At 39.0% G+C, this 24,955-nt stretch overlaps 1 protein-coding gene across 2 annotated transcripts in view; it reads left to right on the forward strand.

The window, feature by feature from the left end:
* The window catches only part of PPFIA2 (PTPRF interacting protein alpha 2), a 534,766-nt gene that overhangs the window by 236,114 nt on the left and 273,697 nt on the right, over positions 1 to 24,955 (forward strand). For both annotated transcript variants that reach the window (XM_067559878.1, XM_067559879.1), the window contains exon 3: positions 23,513 to 23,575. In XM_067559878.1, the coding sequence (XP_067415979.1) occupies positions 23,513 to 23,575 (63 nt within the window). The remainder of the gene's footprint in view (positions 1 to 23,512; positions 23,576 to 24,955) is intronic.

Here is a 24,955-nt window from a genome sequence, read left to right on the forward strand (position 1 = left end):
CAGAGCCATTGATACTGGAAGTCCATCCCAGAATCTCCATGTTCCCAGGTCTATACCAGTGGGCCTGGTCTGGCTGGGCTGCCCCAGAGCCACAGGTTAGTCCACATAATAGTCCACACTGAAGCCTTGGCTCCCCGGTAGCCAGCCAGACGGGTTTCCATCAGAATTCAACAAAAAATTGTTGAACGCAAAACATTTTCATGACACATTTCAGACTCAATGAACTGGCATTTTAAATTTCTGACTAGCTTTAATCATTAGCTCTGTTTTATAGACTGGGAAACTGAGGTTCAAAGAATATAAATGAGATTCTGTAAGTCACGGGGCAATTTGAAGAAAGAGTCTAGAACCTGGGTCTGTTGGTTCACAGCTGGGATCCGAACTGCTAGACCATGCTGCCTTCCTCTTCCTTTTGTCTTCTAAATTGATTGATGTATGATGTTTTGTGCCAGAGTGAGCTACATCTCAAATGTGGATGAAGTAATTCCTTAGCATAATAGTACTTAAAAATCTGCAGGTAAAGGGAATTGTAACCATTTCTATTTGACGAGGCTCAGTTAAATCAAAGCCATTTAATTGTGCTTTCTATTCAATTTGTAATCTCCTTTCTCTCCCATCATCCCCAACACTTTCCCCCAAACTATTCTGTCATACCTTTTGGGGATGTTTGGTCCTATGGAAGGAGGGGAATATGTCTAGACCTGGTGTTGCTGTTTTTAGAGAGAATTGGGGGAATAATCAACAGCAGTTTCCTGTTAAACAGAACAAAGGGAAGAACATGCAATGTGTTTCTTTGTCAGGGCCATGATGAAGGAGGAAGCTATCTTGAGTCCCTGATTCCCTATGGACTCAAACTAACAGAGCTGTGTCAAAACAAAGCATCTATTTGTGCTGTGGAGCATGAATAGCAAGCATCAGACTAGCATTTCTCTTGTGTCTCTCAGTATCCCAGGGTTCTCCAGGTTGCAGACTTGGCAACTTTCTGATGTTATGCAAAAATTGCAAAAAACTATTATTTTCTCATTTCCAGTGTACACAGTGTTTTTAGTACTGAAAAAAAAGTTCTTGATTTGAAAATATATCTAATTAAAAAAACAGTTGCTCTGAACTGCATTTTATTTAATTCAGTGGCAGGTATATTAACCACTAAGTTAAGTATTTTAATACTTACAATAGCACCAATAAGTAACATCACTATATTTCCTGTGATAGTGCCCTTTGGGGTTTTTAAATCATTGTGAACCAGTGTCTTGTTTTAATCTGGCATCAGGGATGATGCAGTCTGTACTAAATTTAGTACCTCAACTTCCATTTGCAGTTGAAATATGGCCAAGTCGCATGTTAGTGGTGGGCAAAAAAATTGCCTCTGTGTCGTCAGCCTAGGATAACATGGCTACAGTGAAAATCATGAGCATAAATATTAATTGTCATTAACACAATGTGTTATGCTTTCTGTTCAAATTATTACTAATGCTAATATGATATAGGAATTGTAAAAGTGTGTGTGTGTGTGTGTGTGTGTGTTGCAGCTGTACTTCCTTTTCTATTCTGAGAATGATGTTATCCATTTAAAGCATATTAAATTTAGGAAAACATTACAATGGGTTAAAAGGGACACTCCTTCCCAGTTTAAACTGATGTCAGATCTTCATGAGTGATTTTCTGTTTCTAGACTAATCACCATAATTCTTGTATTTTGGAGAGGAGGTTCTGGATTCCCATATGTGCTTTTGTTTATATCCACAATTTATGGATTCAAAAAGATTGTATATGAATTTTATGCAGCACATCATGCTGCTCTGTGATTGAACAGAATCCTGATTCTAAGGAGAAAAGTCAGTGTTTTATCCGTTAGCACTCTTTGCTGCTGATTCTTTGAATGCTTTAGATAACTGTTGCTATGGAAATGCTTTAAATTCTATATTTTTTTCCATAGTAGCCAGTGAAATTTGTTAGCTTGAATTTTTGGATGTTAATTTAAAACTATGCCGTATTTTTTGTTTATATGGATAAATGTACCTTAGTTTAGGGCCATGTATAGCCCATGTAACTTGGCTGTATGCTAAGTATTGCTGCAGACACTGGGGTAAAGAATCCTCCTGCATCCAGACCAATCTGGTCAGTACTGCAACCTCCAGGCTTCGGCAGACTTCAGGGACCTTTGAGGGATGTTTGGGCAGCTGTCCCAAGATATCACAGAACATTCAAAGGGTCAGCTGATTCCCAAAATTCTTTCTCACTCTTGTTAAAGAGCTATCACCTTTAAAAAGTGGACATGCCCTGCTGTGTCAACCAGTCTGATTCTGGAAAAAGTTATTCTGATTCTGGAAAACCTAAGAAAATGTTAGTTTATGTTAAACCTGAGGTTGGGTCTGACTTATATGGATAAAATTTGAGGGTTATTGGATCTTGACTTGTCCTACTAGGAAGGAGCAACATGCACATTTCAGATCCAAATTTTCCCAAAGTCTTTGGGCTTTGGACCTATGATTGCAGCTCATCCTATCTGTGGTTATAAACTGGTGCATATACTTATTAAAAATAATTGACAAAATTTTTAATCTTTGTACACTTTGGTTTGATTAGGAAAGCCTGGAGAAACACAATCCTTAGCCTTCTGCCATTCTCCTGAAATATTTCACGTTTATATAAATGCAAAGACTTCAGCTATTTTAATTACAATTTTTAGTTTATGACTGTAGTTCCATTAATAATAGCACAACTCTTATATACGATAGCTAAATTATGAATTTATACTATCTGACTGTGTTATTGCAGGGCTTAGTCTTACAAACAGTTCTTTGTGGGTGGATCCTTAGCCTGCACAGACATTACTGGATGATTGTGTATACTAGTTAATACTGTATGATAGATTATGAAACTGGTTAAACAAAATGCCTCTCATGCCTTTTGGTATGTAATTTTTTGTCTTCCCCTTTCCCACTTTCTGGTGGCTATCAAGCTACCATTACAGAGTACTGTATATTCTGTTTCTCTTTCTGGCCACATGAATGGTTCTTTTTGGATCTTCTTATCTCAAGCCATCCATGTTTTGAGTGTTTCTGCTGTACAAAGTTTGCACACATTTTACTGGTCTGAGGCTAGAATCCTTATGTACTCTTCTGAATTTGAATCTTCTAGTTTGCCAGCAGCACATGACTGTCATTTTGTATGAGTGATGGTTTTCTTGATTTTGATGACAAAACAATGTACCGTGCAATTTTCAAAGCTGAGCAGATAGTTTACTATCAAACATACATGGTAGGATTAAAATTTACCTTTTTTTAAAAAAAATAAGAGAAAGCATATCTAGAGATAAGACATTCCATTTGAGATTAAAAATAATTTTATGGAATACTTTTGCTGCTGTTTTGCAACCTATCTGATTTTATTAAATTGATCCCATATACGTGTTTAAATAGAGAAATCAGAAAATCTTTTAAAATCTCTTAGTAAATATCTTTTTTTTTTCTTTAAGAAGCGTTTAAGATAACTTTTTTTTTGGTGAGACTATCCAGAATAGCCCTTCCTAGTAGCTTTATATATGATTCAAATGTGACTTATCAGTGAAGTGCATTGCTATCTTTTACCCCTGATGACTGACAGAAAGTACATAGTTTTAGTCATGGTTTTCTATATCTGCAGTGCTCTTTGGGGATCTTGTATGTATTTCTGTCAAACATCTGTCATAGCTGACCTTTTAATTTATTACAAATGGAAAGATTTGTTCACATTTGAGAAACTGAATGCTATTTTTAAACAGAGTAAATATATATGTTGATGAGCCTGAAGTCGTTAGGTATTGTTTAATAAGAAATTAGCGCTTTCTTCTAGTTCTTGTGCATTGTGGGTGCATATGTGCTTTCTGTGGATCTTTTCTGTGGCCAATTTAGAGGAAAATAGCAGCTCAATTCCCACATCAAGGCTAATGTAAAGAGGGGGGATAGTCAGCTTTCTAGTAATAAAATTATACCCTTCCAGAAAGGAATTGGAGAGAAGAAGTTTCTGCTGCTGCTTCCCTTCACTCACAACTTTCTGGTTGTTGTAAGGGAGGAAGAGCGTGCTACTCTACCCCTCCCACAGCCTCTATTTTTGGATCATTCTCTCCAGGTGTAACTCAATTGCCTGCCTGTGCTGCTGCTGCTTACATTTTTCTGAAGCCACATCAGTGTAAAATTGGAGTGATTCTTGACATCTGGCTGTTGCCCAAAGGATTCTGAATTTCAGCTAAGAACCTGACTAAAGTCTTTTTAATTTCATTTTGCTGCTGCTTGGCAGAACTCTAGGCAACAGCAGTTGCTAGAACTGCCTATAGAATAACAAGCACAACATTGCATTTTTTTATATTCATTTCATATTTGGAAGGTTATTTTTGCACCTATAAGCACTAGGAATTTTTAAGTAAAAGTTTAATTCTACAGAATTCAGGAAGGGGGGAATGAGGAGAGGTACTGAGACACAATGGAGGGTCCGAAGGGTTCCTATCTGCTCCTGGCCCGTTCCAGCCCCTCTGGGTCCCTGGTCCTCGACCCTATCCTGGGCTCCAGCACTTCTGGGTCCCACTCTCACCTCTGCACCTCCATGCCAGGCATATGCTAGTTTTGGGAAGGGGAGGCAGAGCCCCCACAATATGTCCACTGTGGGGGCACTAGCCCCTTCCCTCCCCAGTTCCTCCTCTCTGGCAGAAATGAATGGCTTAGGCTCCTATACACACCAGGGAAAGTGAGTAGATTTATCAAGTGTGCTGTATGTATACATACCTTCCAGATTCATTAACCTGTTAACTGCTATACTAAAATGTGATGCTGTGCAGCATGGCTATGCCACTGGGGATGGAATAAGGACACACTCTTACTATATACACACGTTTCTTCCCTACTGTTCCACCTCCCTCCCCTTAAACAAAAATAAAATAGAACTACAAATCTATGTTTGCACAGTGCCCAGCCAACATAATGGGGCCCCAGTCCTGGGCAGCAGCATAATGTAAATACTTATCAATAGTAATTACTATCAGAAAACAGCAGTGAACTTTACATTCCTCCAGAATACCAAGGATCTGAGAATCCTGTAATACATTCATGACAGTTTCTTGTGAGAACTTTAAAAGAATTTTGTTAGTGTTTCTTGTTGTTTTTCCAACAATATTTGTCTGTCAAATCCATTGGTTGGATGCAGGATTCTAAAAATTCTGAAAACCTGCTACCTGTGTATATAAATTTGTAATTTTATTATAATAAAACACAACATACAACACAGCCCACTTAGTATCTGCTGTTAACTTCTGTGCCCTTTCCCATCATCCTCTCCATCTATATTGTCCTCCTAGATTTTTCCAGTTTGTGCCAAAGTACAGAACCCAAGAAAAGAAAAGTTGAAGTGGAAGCACCTCCCTCTCTCCTCTTCTGGTTATCTGAGGAGTTCAAGAGCCTTATAGGACAGGATTATTGGTGTGGGAACTTCAGGCAGCTGGAGCTCATTCCATCAGGACCAGCTGCTATATACAGGAAGGAGAAGGGCAGAGGCTACCTTAAGAATAGGAGAAGACAAGCTGGCTTGTTCAGAAGCGTAGAGTTGAGAGGGTTTGTTTGTTTTAAAAACTATAGTTTACATTTAAAAAAAAAATCTTGATATTAGGACTTTGTAGAACAGTTGTGTGCTTCGGTGATACACTTATACCAATATTTCTGCACAATATCAGATTTCAGGTTTCCATCTCACCAGCATGCCTAGAGGTATGGATTTACCATTGTTTGGACTTATTAGCCATTGGCATTAGAGAGAACTTTGACTGATTTGCTTAGGAAGAGGAAGTTGACTAATAAACAAGAAGACAAAATCAAGATTTCTAATTACTGGCTAGCTTCTCGTACATGGGCAATGGGTCTATAAGGCCAGGGAAGGCTTAACCTTCCCTGACACCCAGGTGTGGCCCTGCCCATGCTCAGCCCCTGGCAGAGGCGGCAGTCTTAGCTGGCCTCTCCGCTGAAACGGGTGGGGGATGGGATGTAGCCGGCCCCCCAGCTGGGGCGGACCGGCGAGCCCGGGGCCAAAGTGGGTCGGTGCTGTGCTGCTAGGGCAGACTGGGTTGGCAGCTACTCCAGCAGTGGAGGTGGTCCTGGGGCAGACCGGCCGGGCCTGGGGCAGACTGGCTGGGCGTGGGGCGGGGAAGGACAGTGCTGTGGTACAGTGCGGGCTGGGAGCGCTTGGACTGGAGGTGCTCTAGCCGGGCCGGGGAAGTGGCGTAGAGCGGGGCGGGCTGACACTGTGGCGCAGGGTGGGGCAGACCGACCATCCTACGGGCAGGAGAGGCTGGCGCTGTGGCACAGTGTGGGCTGGCAGCACTCTGGAGGTTGAGGCGGACCGGTGGGTCAGTGCTGCGCTGCTGTGAAAGGCCAGGCTGACACTCCAGCAGTGGGGGCAGACCGGTGATGGCACTCCAGGGACTGGGGCACTCAGGCTGGTGGCTCTGTGAAGGCTGGCAGCACTCTGGGGGCTGGGTCGCACCAGCCAGCCTGGGGCCAAGTTGGGTCTGTGTTGGTTCTGGGGCACTCTGGAAGTGGGGGGATTGGGGTGTGGGTGGGTTGGGGCAGGGCAGCGCTGGGGTGTGGGCTCTGGAGGTGCTTGGGTCTCCCGGTGGTGCTGGGGCATTCCGTCCCTGGGTCCACCTGGCCAGCCCCGGCTGGTGTTCAGGCTGCCTGGGGTGGGTCTCTGACGGGAGAGGGGGTGAAAGGGATGGGCGGGACCGGGGGCTAGCCTCCCTCAATGGGCAGTTCACAAGCCGTTCATGTTCTCAAAGTTACCCATTCTTCACTACATATAACCATACCAACAATACCAAGATGCTTCAGTCCTTGGACAAGATCAGCTCATGAATGAAGAACAGCTAGCTGAAGCTGAACTCAGCAACACAGATGTTCTGAACAGGAGAGAGCACTTTGAAGAGTTTGAGGCCCCGTGCAGTCTTCTTTGGTGGAAAATATCCACCAATAATTGGTTAATTCTGTCAATAGTTCAAGAATACTCCTGGATTCTTCTCTGACGCTAAGCACTCACATAGCAGCTTCCACAACTAACACTTTCTGCCACCTCTGGTTGGCTAGGAGACTCCTTCCCATCCTGGTGGATGATGACCTTGCATCAGTTATACAGCCTTTGTCACCTCCTGTCCGGACTATGCCAATGCAATATTCCGGGCATGAAGCCAACAACCCTTAGGAAGCTCCAACAAATACAGAACACTGGAGCATGTCTCCTCAGTAATATAGGCTGCCACAAACACCTTGTACCAGTTCTCTGCTGTCTGTGCTGATTTCCCATAGAATATAGAATCCTATTCAGGGTCTTAGTCCCTATCTTCAAGGTGCTCAGCGCTTGCCAGCAAATCTGAAAGATATCCTAAATCTCTGGAATGCAGAAAGTGTGACTGACCACCCTGCTCCTCAGACACAATGGAGCATTTCTCATCTGGGCAGGAGACAGAGCTTTCTTCAGAGCCTTCTTGGAATGAACTCCCTCAGGAGCTAAGGACTCTCACAGACCTCGCCATCTTTTGTTTCAAGCACAGGTGCACTTCTTCAACCTTGCCTTGTCCAACATAAACACATAACAGCATGTACACTTAAATAAAAACCCTACCAGAATAAAACACTACAGAGTACACACAATTCATCCACTGGAGAGAGGATGATGGAAAGAAAAAACTACCTGTGATATATGGTAGACATGTCATATATTGCACTACTGGCAAATACTCAGGGTATGTCTATACTGACGGCAGCCAGTTTGATCTTTCTGCATTGATTGAGCGGTCAGTGTAGACCCACTCAATTGATCAGGAAGTTGACTGAGTAAAACCACCCCCTCAAGTAGTGTAGCGCTGCGTCGACGGGAACACAGTTCCTGTGGGCGCAGTGCAGTGAAGACGGTACACAGAAGGGAAGCACAGCAGTCAACGGGAGTTACGCAAGCTACTTTGTGTAGCTTGTGTAACTCCCGTTGACTGTTGCCGAATTTCCAGGTAAGTGTAGACCAGGGCTCAGTGTGGCGATGAATGGTATGCAAATCTATGTAGAACGGAATATGAAATTCATTTTACTGTTTCTAGGGTTTAGATTAGGGAAATCAGCAAATTTTGATGTTACCATCTGAATGGGCAGAGCTTTAATGAAAGTCCCTATTCCACTTGGGTATTCAGGCAATGAAAAAGTGGACCTATTTACTATTCTTTTCTCTTCCAATTTTCTCCTTCTCTACAGAATCCAAGTTTTAAATGAGATTTTTCCCTGACTCCCACAGCCAAGCTAAGAAACAAGGTCAGGATTAGATTCTGTTCTTCATGACTACTCAAAGACAAACAGAATGTCACAGGGAAACTCAAATGAGTAGATTTATTTTTTGTAAGGGACACAATTGATTTTTATATGCTCAAGAAAAGGGGGGGAAAGTATGTCCGATGTGGATGTCCTTCTTGCCCAATCTACGGTTGAAAAAAGTTCAAAACATTCCATCTTTGCAAAAATACCACCGTGGCAATGCTGTCAGGGTCACAGAGACCTATGATTAAGTGATAGTTGTACAAGTCAAACTACACTAGGGCAACTTAAAACAATGCTCCCGATTTTTGCAAGATTTCAATTTTTTTTACATGGGCCCTGTATTGGATGTGTTTATGCCTTGCACGTCTGTCTAATGTCTAAGATATTCACCTAAAGTGTGTTTTTTCCACAAACCCTGTGTATGGGGCAGCACATAACTGTGTTGCCCTGGTAGTAGACTGGGAAGCAGATTTTGACTCTTTCCTCCTGCTCCAGGTGGGAACATATTCTGTACCAGCTCTATACCTGCAGAGCTGTGCTGCCAATGCTTTGTGGGAGAGGAAGAGTCAAGGCTCCATCTATTTTCCTAATCACATGCCCAGCCAGTGAGGAGGTAGTAGCCTGGTGGGAGTTGATCTCCTCTAAGTGCTGCTACTGGAAATGAGTTCCAGTGAGTAGGGGAAGGTGCTTAGACCACTTTGCAAGGATATAGGATAAGCCACACTATGTCTTTAAATTATGAGATATAACAAAAGATTTTAGTAATTTTGATTCAGCAAGTTGAACAGCATTACTTTGACCTTGAATCATATTTCCCATGATTTTAAAGGAAAGACAGATGTGCAGAGAAAAGGAAGATTGTCAATAAAATATCCCTGCAGCCCCTAGAATTACTTCATTAAAACAACCATTTCTTTTATATTTACAAATTACTCCTGTAGTTAATTTGTAGTTGGATTATTGTTTATTATTTGTAATAGGGTAGTGATGGGATTCCAAATGGACTTGAGGCTTTGTTGTGCTAGGTGCTATACAAAATGTGGTAGAAATGGTCTGTGCCCCAACGAGCTTCAGAAAGGGGTTCTTGAGTCAAGGAGCAGATGCAGGCTAGAGGAGTATATCATTTTCTTCAGTGAGAAGAATAATAGAGGTAGTTCACATCATATATGTGAATACTTTTCAACTCTACCATATAAAGAGGGAATGTTATGGAATGTTTTCCCACACACCCATATGCCTTCTTATACCTCCCCTAGGAAAGGCCAATGCTCCACAATAAAATTTCAAAGAGAAATGTAGGTCTTCTTCACATTGGGGTTTTGCCACAATTTCAGCCATCAGTGTTAACTGCACCAGTGCAAACCTCAAGCATAGGCAAGGCAAGACATGAGTTGCGCTGGTGGAGCTTATTCTGGTTTCAGATAGGGGTATTGCTTCATATTTGAGTAGAATGTAGGAAGCACATGGACAATAGTGTGTGCTTTTTTGGGTGGGTGTGGAATGGAATTTTGTATTCAAGGACTGAAGTGACAAGGAAATATGATTTGTGGGATTTGGGATTTAAAGAGTGCAGTAAAGTGCAAGGTGATATAATTTGTTAAGTGTGGAGGAGTAGATGCGAGGAAATGGGACTTGATGAGTACATTTACTATTAGGCATTAGCGTGCTACTCTGCCTGAAGCACATGGCTAAAAATGGGAGCCTAGGACTATCCAGAGATGACTCTTTTCAATGCATATCACTGCTTTAGTCAGCTCCTCCCTTAGCTGTTTGTGTCAGGTGGAGCAGGGAGTTCTGAACATTGGAGTGATGGAGAAGAGTGTAATAGCACTAAGTACAGTAGCTCTTTCAGACTGGAAGGCTAATGGCAAGAGGTGAAGAAAGAAAAAGATGAACGGGATTGGAGTTGTGTGCAGGAAAGCAGGAGACTAAATCAGCCTCTCCGTCCAAACCTGTACAAATATCCCTCAAGCCTCTTGAACCTGACAGCTCTGAATTATGTGAAGGATATCCTAATTGCTTGTATGGCACATGAAAATTTGTTTGTTCAGTGGGTTATACTGTATTGCATACTTCTCCTGTAATATTTTTTCATTATTTCTGAAAGAAATGTATTATGAAAGAAAACTCACTACTCTGTATACATGTTGGTATGAATGATGGTGTTTGGATTCCATTTAGTAAAGAGCTAGCTAACTGTTTCACTGTACTTTATTTCCTCACAGTGGTTAATGCAAGAGAAATGGAGAGGCTGAAAATCTGTTTAAAATACAAAAATAATTTTGAGCTCTAAATTAATGCAGGTTATTTTGTTACATCATAATGGGCTCTATTTTGAATATTGAGAATAAATGAATGTTAGATTAAAGCTATTATTAAAACTTAGCCATCTATGATTAAAAAATAAAAATCTGATGTGAACTATTTGCATATTTAATTATCTTCAGATTTTTTTAATTTGCAGATTGTTGAAGCAAAGTGTTTTAATTTGAGCTCATTTTTAAAATACTTTGTCTCAATGCGAATAATTGTATTGATTCATAACAAATCAATTCTACTCGATGATATTGCTGCAATTCAGTTATATATGAGTATTTTTATATGTATTTTTAAATTACGCTAAGGGAAAACACAGCATACATGTAGGCTTCATTTCAGTGAGTATAAATCCAAATAAATATGCACACCAGAAACATTTTTTTTCTCCAAAATAAAAACTATTTTTAAGATAAAATTAGCTTGCTTTGGAGAGTAACGTTTACATATTTTTAGAAGTGAGACATGTTTCACTCTTTTCCATTTAATCTTATGGAAGAAGTGAATATCTTTTTCTCAAGGAGTACGTTTCTGTAAAATAGTCTTAGATAATGGCATATAATTTTCCTGTTTCTTGTCTGATTATAAACATGACAGTTTTATGTAAATATGGTCCTGATAGTCAATTCTGAGGTGTTTACTGATCTCGCACTGTCGAGTGACTTGATAAGTCTGATGATTATGACACTACAGTATCCTCATGCAATGTCTGGCATAATTTAACAATGTGCTAACAAGCATATTTAAATGCAGTACCAGATGTTAAATTTAGATAGGCCATACATGCAAGTCACCATTCAGAATCTTAGGTAAAAGTCTGCTTGTTATGCTTGGATGAATTTCCGGTGCTTTACGACAGTGATTTAGTCATGAAGCCAGACCGCATATCTTTTAATAATAAAATATGAATAGTGATTTTCACCCTTCGAAAGAGAGAGAAATCCATGATACCAGATAATAATTTTTTTAACCTGTAAAATTCTTAAAGATTGCCTTTCTTGATTTTAATCATTATTAGAAATGTTTAAATTGTTGTGCATGTTATTTTTAGTTTTGAAGTTACTGGAAAAATATACAAAGGGCCTAATTTAGGCCTTTTGCCACATTTCCCCTGAAACTTCATGCAAAATGAACACTGTAAAACCATCATTGTGAACTCACATCCTGGTTATCTACAGCCCTATGTGCAGGTTATTCCCACCAGGGAGATGTATAGTCAATGCCAAATAGATCAGGCAGTCCACATACAAATGACCGCATGCCTCCCTACTTGGCCTCCTGGCCAGCTTTACTTCTGCTTTCATTTACTCTCCCCAGTGATGCAGGGAACACACCTGCTGCTGCATTCCTTTATCTGGTACAGCCTTTTTCCTCCTGATACTCAGGCCACTGCAGGGTGGGTGGGCCTCTTCATTCCCTTCAGAGCACTGTGAAACCTTGGATAATAAGGGAGGGAGCAATCTTGTGTAATCTTCCCCAATGTGTACTCAGCAATTTCTGCCTCCTCTCCACCCCCCATCCTTCTTCCAGCAGACCAGAGAGCCGTTTGTCACACAACATGCAGGTGCTCTATGCTCTGCTGCAAGAAACTATGGTAAGTTCAAGCACGCTTACAGAGAATTCAGATTTAACATTTTAGTATAAAAAAACACCAAAGGAGATATTGCATTTATTCCTACTCAACTGGGACGCATTATTACCTGATACATTATTTCTAACTTTTCCTTTGTATTAGTCTAAGATATAGTAAACAGGGAGAGCATTTGAAATGTAAACAGGGCCTTCTTGGCTTTACTGAGATATGCTGTCTGATGTGTATTTAGTTCACTCAGATGATTTAGACACAGCCTTTGTGGCTTTGCTCTCTGGACTAATAGTGTAATTTTGGACAATAATTACAGGGAGAAAGCTTCAATTCATAGTAGAAAAGACTCACTAGTTGTCTTTTTAAATGAGAGAGTTCAGAGTCCTAGCTTCTGATTGCCTCCATGAGAGAGCAACCACATTCTACCTGAGCCATGTTCTGTTCTTGAACTTGCTCTCCATCACAAGATCCACCAGAAGGTTCACAAAGTCAGTAAAGAACTCCAGAGCATGACATATTCACCCTCCATATTTTTTGAAGGACAACTAGAGATTGTCTTGTAAGCATAGTCTCAGATGCAACTTCCTGATGCAGAGTAACAGTGTGATTGGAACCAAGAAGATGGGTTTGTATATATTCGATTGGGGACACTGACAGAGCATTTTGTGAGATTTTCACAAGTACTGATTTACAAATGAAGGAACATAACATTTTAAAATGTTCCCACCATTTCCAGTTTTCCTTAAATGTTATCAAATGAGTGTTTGCTTTGTTTCTACATTTTGTACTTAAAATTTTATAGTTTGTAAAGGATTTGTTTTATTATAAATTTTGGCAATTTCTTGTTTTGCAGACTCGCGGTATATTCAGATGATATTCTTTTAAAACTATTAATGTTTTATTACTTTAATAATCAGGGAAATAGTCTTAAATTCATATTTGGGATCAGTATAGAGAGAAATCTTGTTGGGCTATTTTAGTGGATATATAAACTATGCTATTGTAATTATTGTGCTAAAACTTGATTTGCTATAAGTTAATACATTTAAGTCAATAAAGTTATCACAAAATATTTTGCTATGTAACTATGAAAAGTTGTTTTCATTCTGGTGGTTCGTAGCATTTACATTATAAATATTTCCAAAATGATTAATCAAATCAAGCTCCATTAACATGACAGTTAAAAGAATATGACTAAGAAGTATGTTAAATGCTTACTTAACCAAGTATGACTTCAGAATAGATCATCATATAACTGAAGTGATAATGTAGCAAGAGTTTTGCATATAGTGCAGTATCTATTTACCTACCTCTCTCAGTAAGCATACAGCCCCAATCTTGCAGACATCTATGCACATGCATAATTCTATGCAGATAAGTAGTTGCATTTTGCTCGTTGGGAAGACTCTCATGTCTGAAGTCAAGCATGTGCAGAAATGTTAAACTGCTACAGTACTGACATATTTGAGTATGTATTGTGAGATAGCGAAGGCAGAGGGCAGCAGGAGAGTGGCGGATGGGAGATATGTGAGTCCCAGAATGCTCAGGGCCTTGTTTCCTACAGCCTAACTGAGCCATTAGGGGGCAATTAGGAGCAGCTGAGGCTGATTAAGGACTAGCCAGGTGCTCCATATAAGCCCTCTGCTCCAAACAGTCAGTGCACAAGCTGGAGGAAGTAGGAGTGCCGCGCCGCGCCGCGCCGCGGACTGGAGAGCAGAGTCTTGTTGTGGAGCGGCCAGGAGGAAGGTACTGGCTCAAGAAGCCAGAAGGACTGAAGGAGGGGGAAAAGTAGCCCAGGGGAAGAGCGTGCAGTCTGGAAAACAGTACCAGCGGCACATAGCTGCTCCTCATAGGGCCCCTGGGCTGGGACCCGGAGGAGTGGGTGGGCCCGGTCCCTACCCCCTCCCCTGGGAAGACGGGGTGACGGGCAGCTTCCCGGCCCACTACAAGCCAGAGAGCGCGAGACCCACTAGGGGAAGCCGGCCATCAGCCACAGTATGTAAAAAAAGACCCCAAAAAAGATGGGTTTTTTTGCTACATATTATTGGCACTCAAGTATATAAGTAGAATTCATTTAAATAAAATTATATTTTCTTTTTAATTCTGGTAATTAAATGAGATTCTCGTAGCTTTAATTTACACGGAATAAAGAATTTTTAGATACTGCTGACATGGTAACACACAGCTCACAGTATGGGATCAGTCATTCACCAGTCCTATTTACTATGCAGTTTGACTAGACTAAGTGTTTAATTGGATGATAAATTATGATAGAAGAACACAATCATTATATTAATGATTTATTTTTGGAGGAAGGAGGAAATAAAAATGATGTCTGTTTGGTTTAATGGTATACCAACAAAAATCAAAGTATGCACAGAACCAGCTGACAACTATAGATAAGATGCCTCTCACAAAGGCAACTTTGATATACTAAGGTCAGTTGGTAGAAAGATACAGCAATATAAATCACGTGATTCAGTAAATGAATGTTATTGCTCATCTTTTGTGTATATAATAATAAAAACCACCAAAATATCAGACAGCTTCAAATTTGGATTCTAGAACAATTGCCAATGATCTATAGATAATGTTAATTTGTTGACATCTGTCCTCAGGTATATTTGTGCCTCTCCATTAAAATATAAGGGATTGAGCTGGGATTGTGCATATTTTACTGAGGGCAGAATTTGCACATCAAAAAATGTCATTTGTGTCTTGAATTTCATGGCAAGGACAGAATTTGGGCCACAGTTTTCCTATATAAACAGAAGTACAATTTATTGAGATATAAATGTGAATTATGAAATACTCACCAATTCATTTTGCACTGTAAACTTGAGAAAATTATGAAGGTGTGTAGTTTGCTAAATTGTATGATGTAAATGTACCAACATGCAGGGTATAATTTCAAAAGCCGAGTAAATACTAGCATTTTCCTTCATCTGATGCACTTGAGGAGGGGAGAATGGTTCGGGGGCCCCTTCAACGTGCAAAAAGATTCAGGTGGAGAGGGGGGCTTTAACATAACTATTCCCAGTGAGTGTCTAAGATTAATGTGAAAGAGGAAAGATCTTGTATATGGTGTTATGTATGGCACCAGATTAGAAATCAGGAGATTGGAGATCTGTTTGTGACTCTGTCACAGACTTCCTGTATTGTCTAGGTCAAGTCACATAGGCAGCTATCCTTCGAACACTTACACATGCACTTAAATTTAAGCCTGCAAATATTCCTGTTGACTTCAGTGGGACTACTTTCCAGCTTAAAATTAAGCATGTACGTCACTGTAGGGACCTTAATCTCTGAGTTTCAGTTGCCCACCGGGGGATGCTGATTAATACTTCCTTTCTCCATCCTTTGTGTTTCTTCTCTAGATTCTAAACTCTTCAGGGAAGGGGCTCTCTTTCTCTCTTACTATCTGCATGTACAGAACATAGCAAAGGGGAACCATGATTTTGGTTATGGCCTCTGGGTTCTATTGTAATACAAATATTGATCAATAATATTTACTCTGAATAGTTTTTATCAAACAGAACACATTGGTAAAATAACGATTACAGAAAGTATTACAGAAAAGTAACCAGTAGTTTTGTGAACTGCATACCTTAAATATAGTAATCACCCTCAAAAAGGACTCTGCATTGGTGTCTGAGTGTCACACTTCCCTTTTGTTTACAATAGACAATAAGTGTAGTACTTGCATTACCACTGTTTAGTAACCATTGGTGGATTCTGAATTTTTATTATTGAAATTAGCATACTAGGAATAGCACGGATTTCTGCTAAATCTATAAAAGTATGGCCTTCAGTTTTATTAAGGAATAACTTATTTTATACCATTGTATCTGGTCAATAATTCACTTTTAAGAATGTCTTGAGCTCTCATTTGTGTGTGCGCATATGCACACATGTGCAGATGCATGTATATAAACACGTGCACGTTTTTTTCCTAGTCACAGACACATGTAATAATCAAAGTCCTCAGTTCCATTGCTTAACAGACCCTTGAAATCAAAAACCAATTCATGCCTAGAATGTCCTTTGTAGACCTAAGGGTATGTCTGCATTGGAGTGTAAGCCCAGGTTCAGGGGCAAGTCCAACATCTCCTTCTGTCCATACGTAATTTTGTCTGACTCAGGCCAGCAAATCTTCTGAGCCTGGACCCATGACCTGGCAAGTGGGAAGGGGGGGATTCAAGCCTGAGTCACACTAGAATTTGGGACCAAACCCCATAATTTTGCAGTGTAGAAGTACCTTGGGCCTGGGTCCTCCAGACTCGGATCCTGAGAATCTGCCAATGCTATCCCACGATCCCTGGGGCCAATGTTCCTTGTCCTTTCTATCTCAAGACTAGCCAGTCGACTCTCAGGAAATAGAAGCAGCCTCCCTGGTTCAAGTACAGCTTCTTGATGTTTAACCTTTCCATTTTATTTTGACTATTGAGCTGCAAACAGTGAACCTACTCATGCATTTGCAATGGCCACCAACAAGAAGTCCTTTGCCAAGCGCACTACTGTTTAGGTCACATGATCACAGCCAGATTTTGGTAAATCTCTGGTAAAACATCCAACTTCAGTAAGAATACCAGGCACAACAATGCATACCAGGAAATAGTGAAGAAGCTGGCAGTGTTGGGGATTCCCCAGTCTAGTGACCAGTGCAGGGAGAAGTTTACACAGCTCAAGAGCAACTCCTGTAAAGCCAAGGATGAGACCTGCACCTCTGGGAACTTGCCATCATCCGCTCTCTTTTTCACAAAGAGTTTGACTGGATGCTGGGTACTGTGTCAAGCACTGAGTCAACAGAGATCATGATAGCCAGTCAGTCATGATGTCGACCTGCTGATCCCTGAATCTAGTATCAGATTGGGGAGGAGCTAGCAGGCACCAGATCAAGCTAGTGAAGTAATTGCAGGCTCACACCAGTCCTTGAGGAGGCTTTGCTGCTGCAGCAGCTTCAGCAAGTCCAGGGTCCAGAGTAGCTGTTGATGACTCCCTCAAGGAGCAGCAGAAACAGAAGAGGCAGAAGTAGTTCTGGAGCCTGGTAAGTGTTTGGCTCCATGTTTGTTTTGTTAATATACAAATGGGATGGATTTCCGGTTTATGAACCAATGACATTTGTATTATAAACTGACGATAGCAGCATGTATCTGCTACTGGTAGAGTGCATGCCGGCACCTTGACATCACCCCCTTTACCTGCACTAAACTATGTGGAATTCAAAATGGATCCTAGGAAGCACAAACAACAGTTAAACAAACATTTACATTTACATTTTTACTTGATATTCACACATTCTTACCCAGATGTGCTGGGGTGCTGAAAGCAAGAATCTTATATTGCCTTCCCTTTTAGTACACTGCTCCACACAAATCGGCCATGCCACAGTGTAATGAGCCATCTGAAATCAATAAACTGTACAGAGAAGGAAGAATGAAATTTAGTCCATGGGTGACTAAATCAATGTCCAAAATATGGCTGGAGGTTTGTATGCAGTTCAGAAGCATTCCAGAGAAGGGGGAGTGATTGGGTAGTTCTTTGAGAATCGGTATTATCATATGCTTTTACGTGTAGTACATACATAGATGTAATCAAACCAGGCTGTGTCTGTTTTCTTGTTGGTTTTACTGGTGTTTTGATGTTCTAACGACAGCAGGCTTGCCTAGCAATGTTTTAATATTGTGTTTTGTAATACAGCCTTGTTCACAAATAGACTTTTATATCAGTGTTTATTAAGAAAGTTTTTATTTGATTAAGAAAGTAATAAACTGCATCACATCATATTATGTGTATTTTGAATAATAAAGATGAACACATGATACGGCACTACTAGGAAGTTGTTTCCAAATACAGTTTCTCAAATATCTGTTTACACAAATCCATAATGAAAATTCATAGTTCTTGCCACATAGTGCACCACCGCTCACCTCCATTTCATAAGCAATCATATCATCCATAATTAAAATCCTCCCATTCATTGTGTACAGTGACAGTACCTCATTTAGTGTTAACATTGCTGCACAAGCACATTAATAAATGTACTGTTCTCACTCTTCCATTGGTCTGTGCAAGTCCATAATGTGGGAGCATAGAGCAAACCTGATTTCTGTTACCCAGATACATCCTGCCCCAGCTGTGACAGGTGTGCTTTCTGAGTGTACCTGTCCAGTAATCCATTATTGTCATTCAGGGGCAAATGGCTCATCTAAATCAGCCTCTGTAATCCAGGAACTGCATTACAATGGAGTAACCCTTTGCAGTTTATGTATTCATGTGCTTCTTGAGGAGGGAAAACAAGGGTGTGTGAGTCCCATCAATGGCTCTGGTGCAGTTTAGAAACACCATTCTCTCAAAACCAGCAGTTACTTCAGAGATATTGTTTATGCCCACCACCTTTGGGTAACTCGCATTACTACTGTGAGTAAGCCCATTGAAAATGTAAACGTGTTTAAGCATTGCAGTATCAGGGCCTTAGAAAGTTAACGTTTGAGTTGACTGTGACTGCCTGCAAAAATCAAAATATGTTACCTTGTAGTTTTTAAAAGGAAATTACATATTTTAAAAAGGAAACTACAATAAACTAATAAGATCTGGTACATTGCTTATACCCAGGTTTCAGTATACAAATTAAAAGCTTATGTGGCAGTGTAGACAAACCCTAAAAGGCAGTCGGCCAAAGATCAACATGTATGTGTTGGGACCACAGACCAAGGACCTGTTTCCATACCTGTGCATACATCTGTTAACCCAAATGTCTCCTGTTGCCTTTTCTGTTAACCCAAATGTCTCCTGTTAAAGACTGATTTCTTCGTGGGTTAGAGGCACTTTCAGCTAATGGTGTGACTGTGTTGGTTGCATAATACCTTAAATGTAGGAGGCTTCATGTTCCAAAAATGGGTATGGCTGAATATTACTTCCCTTTGAGAGTGTCCTGGGATAGGGTTAAAATGGGACTATTGTTAAATATAAAGGCCACGCCACTGCACTTCAGATATTGAATGAAGCAGTGGAAATCACTTTCTGAACCAGACCACCTGTAGCACAGTGTTCTTGAAATTCTATGCTGTGACTGTTTTGGGAGCAAAGAAAATTGTTATCTTCCACTGAAGTTTTTACAGAGTATCTGCCATCTGGGACAGTTCCAGAAGGTAGACAGTTGGTCTGTCACTTTTGGGATGTAGAGTGTTTTTTGCTGTGAAGGGTTTTCTGTTAGTTTTTCGGATTTGAACTGGATTAGCAGTCTGTAGGATCAATGATCCATGACAAATGTGGCTGAAACAACAAACACGAGGCCTGCTTGAGTTTTGACCAGATTCACTTACTGATTGGAGATCTTTGGGGTATGACCTATGATTTAGTACCTATATCCCTCTTGGTTACCAAAACCTTTGTCAGGAAACATCAGGTCCCTATTTGATGGAGATTTTCATTATTGTGCTCTGAGAGGGCAAGATTCCATCATCATTTTAGTAACTGATTGGTAGGTTCTGAATTCCTGAATCCTCAGATTTTTGACTTTTTTAGTGTAGATTCATTAAACATTCTACACTGGTTTCATTGATCTATTAGCCTGTTAGGTATCTGTATTGATTCTTTTAGAACTGTCAGCAGACTTTGATGCCACTAACCATGAAAATTGTCTTTTTTGTGGACAAAGGTTGGTGGAGTTGAATTTGAATTTAAATGCACCCCCATATCTTCCTTTAGGGCAAGACCTTGAAATTAGTACTGTATGACTCCTCGTATTGTAAGTAGGACCAGAGGCTTTATTCTCTCACCATTCCTTCAATAGTGCTGCTAGTATGCGATGATACTCCTTTCTGTTTGTTTCATCTGATCTGAACAATGTGGTTGCTCAACTTTCCCAGTATCAAGCAAGGGCTGGGATGAAAACACAGAGAAAATTCTCGTGAGGTCCATGAGCTAGTGGAAATAACCAGAGGAAATAGTGGAAGTGATAGCTGATATCAATCCTACCAATTCAGGGAACAATCCTGCTATTTCTTTCTGTAGTCTGCAACCTAGGGAATCTGTTGACTCTTTGGCTGCTTCTGATAGTCCAGATTGCAGCATAAGCCAGGAACATTTATTTACACCATTGCTTGTATAGGAGGTTTAAAACCACTCTTCTATGATAACCTTAGCCCAGTCATTCATGCATTTGTTACCTCAGACTAGGTTTTGGAACAATACCTAGGAGACCCCTTGGAAACGTCAGCAAGTGCACAATTGTAGGGTTTTTCACAAATGGAAATTCTTTCACCTGTGCTGCAAAGTCTGCCCAGAATTACAATTAAAGTCTACTTTCATGTCAAGTTGTGGTTTTGATATATAAACTGCTTTATAGTTTGTGGCTTGCATATTTTAGTGACTGCCTCTGTGGATGTGGTTTACAGTTAGCAATCTGACAGTCCCAATAATAGTATGCTTTGGAGCTTCATCTCTGAAATCACTTCTCCAAATTGAACCCGGTGTCCTTTTTGGCATGTTGCAATGCCTGTTCATTTATTGCTTTCTTTGAGGAGGTGGGTCAAAGTGTAATAGATTTCAATTGCTACAGAAAGTGTTGTGAATATTAACTATAATTGGTATCAGTAAGAACTTGCTATAATATTAAATGTGTGATATAAAGGTTTTATCAGCATGAGTTTGGTATTGCTGCATTACTTATGAAATCCATGAATCAGTTATGTGGGGTATCTCATATGATAGCCAGCAAAATCTTTATACCACATCAATATATATTTTATAGATCTCACTTATTTTATAGAGGGGAAAATCAGAAATATTTTATAGTTTTAAAAATTTTATTGGATTTTATTTTTCATTTCTCTCCTCCTAAAGCTTGGCATTTTAATTACCATGAGTCCAACTGCCCAGGGAATTACCAGGGATAGAAGCGAGTGACTTATAGGTTTGAAAAATCAGTTATCACTTACTCTCAATTATGTAGTTTTCCATTTTAGCCTTGAAGGGACCCAAGATATTAAATCTTAAACCTGCCACAGGCTAGAACTGACTTTAGTTATCCCACACAAAGCAATGTTCTTTTGGGGTATAAAATCCACATTTTGGAAAAGGGAAAAGTAAAAATTCTCAAAAGCTTTTTAAAACAAAGATGGCTGAAGCTAATCAGAGGTTAGAACTATCAGAATTCTACATTCCAGAGGTGATAGCTTAGTGGGCAAAGGGTAGATGCAACAGTCAAAAGTGTATGGTAAATCCAGTTTTTCAGAAGATATCACCATCACGTATATAGAATGCATAGAAGTGAATACAGTACATGCACAATCTCTCAGGTTCAGTATTTTCAATAACTGTATTTTTCTTTATTTTAGATATTTATGTGTAAACACTGACACGCATTTTTTTAATAGGAATTGGACTAATTTATTTAAGCAAGACTTGAAATTGGTGATATTATATAGTGTACTTATTCATTGTTTAAAGTTGTATGTTTCCTTGTGGTGACATAATACTATTTAAAGCCTATATTATATATATATTATATATATTATATATATTAAAGCCTATATTATATATATATATTATGATATATTATAGACTTTGTTTTTCTTTTTAAAATTTCACAATAGTGGTTTTGTTAAAGAATCACCTACACATTATCTGTAAATTGATTGTGAACTTATGCACAGAAACATTCGTCAAATGTAGCTATTCTTTATCTGTAGACATTCTGTAAATTTCTTTTAAAAAACCAAAACAAACGAGCTAATTTGACCAAAGCACTGTAAAAATTTATTGGAATAACACATCAATTTAGAAAGGAACAATAAATAGCAAGAATCTGAAGAATGGAAATTTCATACTAGTAAACAATGTTCTTTCAGTGAGCGTAGATAGACTCTGTTTGTTTGGAGTTCCAAGATTTAAATGTTGTTTCCACCAGTAGTATAATCCATTTAAGTATTTTTAAAGTATTACAAAGCACATTTGAAATGCATTGATAATATGTTGATAAGAGGTGAAGATGCATAAAAGTATATCCTGTGGATGTTGTTAAAACAAATTGAAACTGTGTATGCCTGTTTACTACTTGCATAAATTATTATAAAGCATAGATTAAATTCCTCATTCCTAAAATAATAAAGTAGCTATAAAATTAATGTTGACATATAATGCAAGTGTATTTTTCCTAATTTCTTGTTGTGCTATAGATAAATACTGTAGCAAGAAAATATTGACTTTTGTTGATGTGAACACCAGATTTACAGAGTAAGAGTAAACGCTGACTGAGTTAAAGTTAGGTCAATATTTACTTTGAGAAAATGAATTTTGACCATAATAAATATGAAATCATTATACTGTGTGTATTGTTACATATACTGTCAATGTTTTAATCAGAAATATTTGGAAATCTTTTCTTTATGGTCTTACTTCTCAATATATAATTGTTTCCTGTTAAATTAACATTCAGGGCTGATGAAACCAGAATTTTTTTAAAAAAATGAAACCTAAACAATAAAAACAACAAAACACAGGCTATTTGTTTCCTCTGATATATATATTAACGTCTGAAGGAACATCAGCCAGTCAAATTGTCATGCCAAGTTTCTCTGAAGAAAAATATGTTATGTATCAGCTACTGCTGAAAGAGAAACATTCAGTTATGCAAAATAAAGTCAGAGAATGACCATTAATTCTAAAGATATTTTTCATATATAGGCTATGCATGAAATTTCATGCATGAGCATTTTATTTATAGAGGAAGTTAAAGATGCCATGATCATTCGAGGCAATAGAAAGGTGTGAGATAGAATGTTAAATTTCTTAATGGAAAAAAATTAAATTAATTTCAATAAATAAATGAATGGGTTTACTTCCAAATTGTCAGAAAAAATCTGAAGTCAGAGAATGTTTTCATTTTGGGGAGGATATCCTGTATTCTTCAGATATAACAAAGAGGCTGAATTCCTGCCCTAAGTGTAAAACTCAACTTATCCTTAAATATGGAGCTGTGACTGGCACCTCCATAATTAACTGTTTGACGTTGTTTCATACTTCTGTATGGAGGTAAATAATAGAAACTGGCTAACTCATCACAAGAGTGCTTTTAGCCAGCCATGAGTCAGGATTTTCCTGCTGTATGTAACAATACTTTTGAATTTTTGCAAGTTTGGGTTGAACCACATGTACATTGTATTAAGTCATATTGCATGAATGAAAATTTAAAATATTCATCTGTTTGGCATGGTGTAATTTGAATATACTGTAACCCTTTAAAAAATTCTATTCAATTCAGTGGACTCTCTGTTGCCCCCTTTTTCAGATGACGGTTGCTGCTGGTACGAGCATTGAGAATAACATTCAAAGGACCATATCCTGCCCTAATGTATGTTCCACATATCTTGGATTTTTGTGTAATTTAAATGCAAAACCTCATTATGTGAATTTGATATTTTGCTATCCAAAAGAATCTCATGCATCTCAGGGTCATCGCATATTATACTACAAGTGGAGGTTTCAGTCTATCAAAATGATGAATTACTGTAATTTTTTCCTATATGATTTGATAGCTCAGCTAAATAAAGACTATGATGATATATTCACAGCTCCTTCCAAGTTTATCTTGCTTCTCACCCAGCTCAATGCTCCTGTCAGTTGAAATCAGTTAAACAGCAATAAGCAAAATGAGAAAAGTAAGATGAGGCCACATTTATTCTACTTAACATTATTCTGAATTGGACTGTAAAGATATCACATACTAAATTTGGAAGGAAACTTTATTTTCACTACTTAAGTGTATTATGTCTTAATGGTGGAGGAGTCCCTAGTGATGGAAGGATAGAATAAAAAGCCTATTTTTTGTTAGCAAAAGGAACTTTGATTCACTTGTAGTATAATAACTAATTTAACTTTTGCAATAAACCTGCTCCACAAGTGGGAACTCAGTGGGCCAAAGCCTGCCCTCTGATATGCAGAACATTAGTGGGAGTTCAGCACATACATCTAAGGGCAGACTTTGGCTCTGTGTGTACATTATGTATTGAATAACTTGAATATTCAGCATTACTTTCTCTTGACATTTTTGTATGGGGGGAGGAGGCTATTGATCCTGAAGTTCATTGAGACTTATTATTCGCATAAAATATAATCCAGATGAGTATGATATATATGAGTATAGTTATATCATACTGCTAATTAAGCATCAAATCATTATTATTACTATTTTTGATATGATCAAATTGAAACAGCACAAAGGATACTGAGTCACTTTTGGATGTCCCCACCCCAGTCTTTCAAAAACAAATAAACAGAAACACAAAACCTAGTTTAATGTAGAAACTTTCTGTTTTTCAAGGAACACAGACATTTCCAATTTTCTGTAAGGGATGAAACTGATTGCTATCCTGCTTCTAGCTATTTGGAGTATCAGTATGTATTCCTGGGCATCTATTTGAATAGGTCAGTGAAAACACTGCCTGATTAGGAGCTGCCCTCTTGAATTCTAGTTACAGTTTTATCTGATGAGGCTAAAGACAAATGTTTCAGTTTATGAAATGTCCATGAAGAGTTTAATCAGGAGGAATGGATGTACAATACAAGATTGATTTCTGAAGTAAATGATCCTCTCCCCATATTCAGACTGACTATAGCTTCTTTGAGACAAGTTCAGCCTGCTGATTTGAAGAGGTAATCACCTTCCCATCATTCAGATGTCATCCATAGATACACCTTAAATAGGAGGACCCAAACCTCAGGCTTGGCAATG

The sequence above is a fragment of the Emydura macquarii genome, unplaced genomic scaffold (assembly GCF_026122565.2).
Source record: "Emydura macquarii macquarii isolate MOO-44397 ecotype Brisbane River unplaced genomic scaffold, CSIRO-AGI_Emac_v2 contig_2205, whole genome shotgun sequence".
Classification (NCBI taxonomy): domain Eukaryota; kingdom Metazoa; phylum Chordata; order Testudines; family Chelidae; genus Emydura; species Emydura macquarii.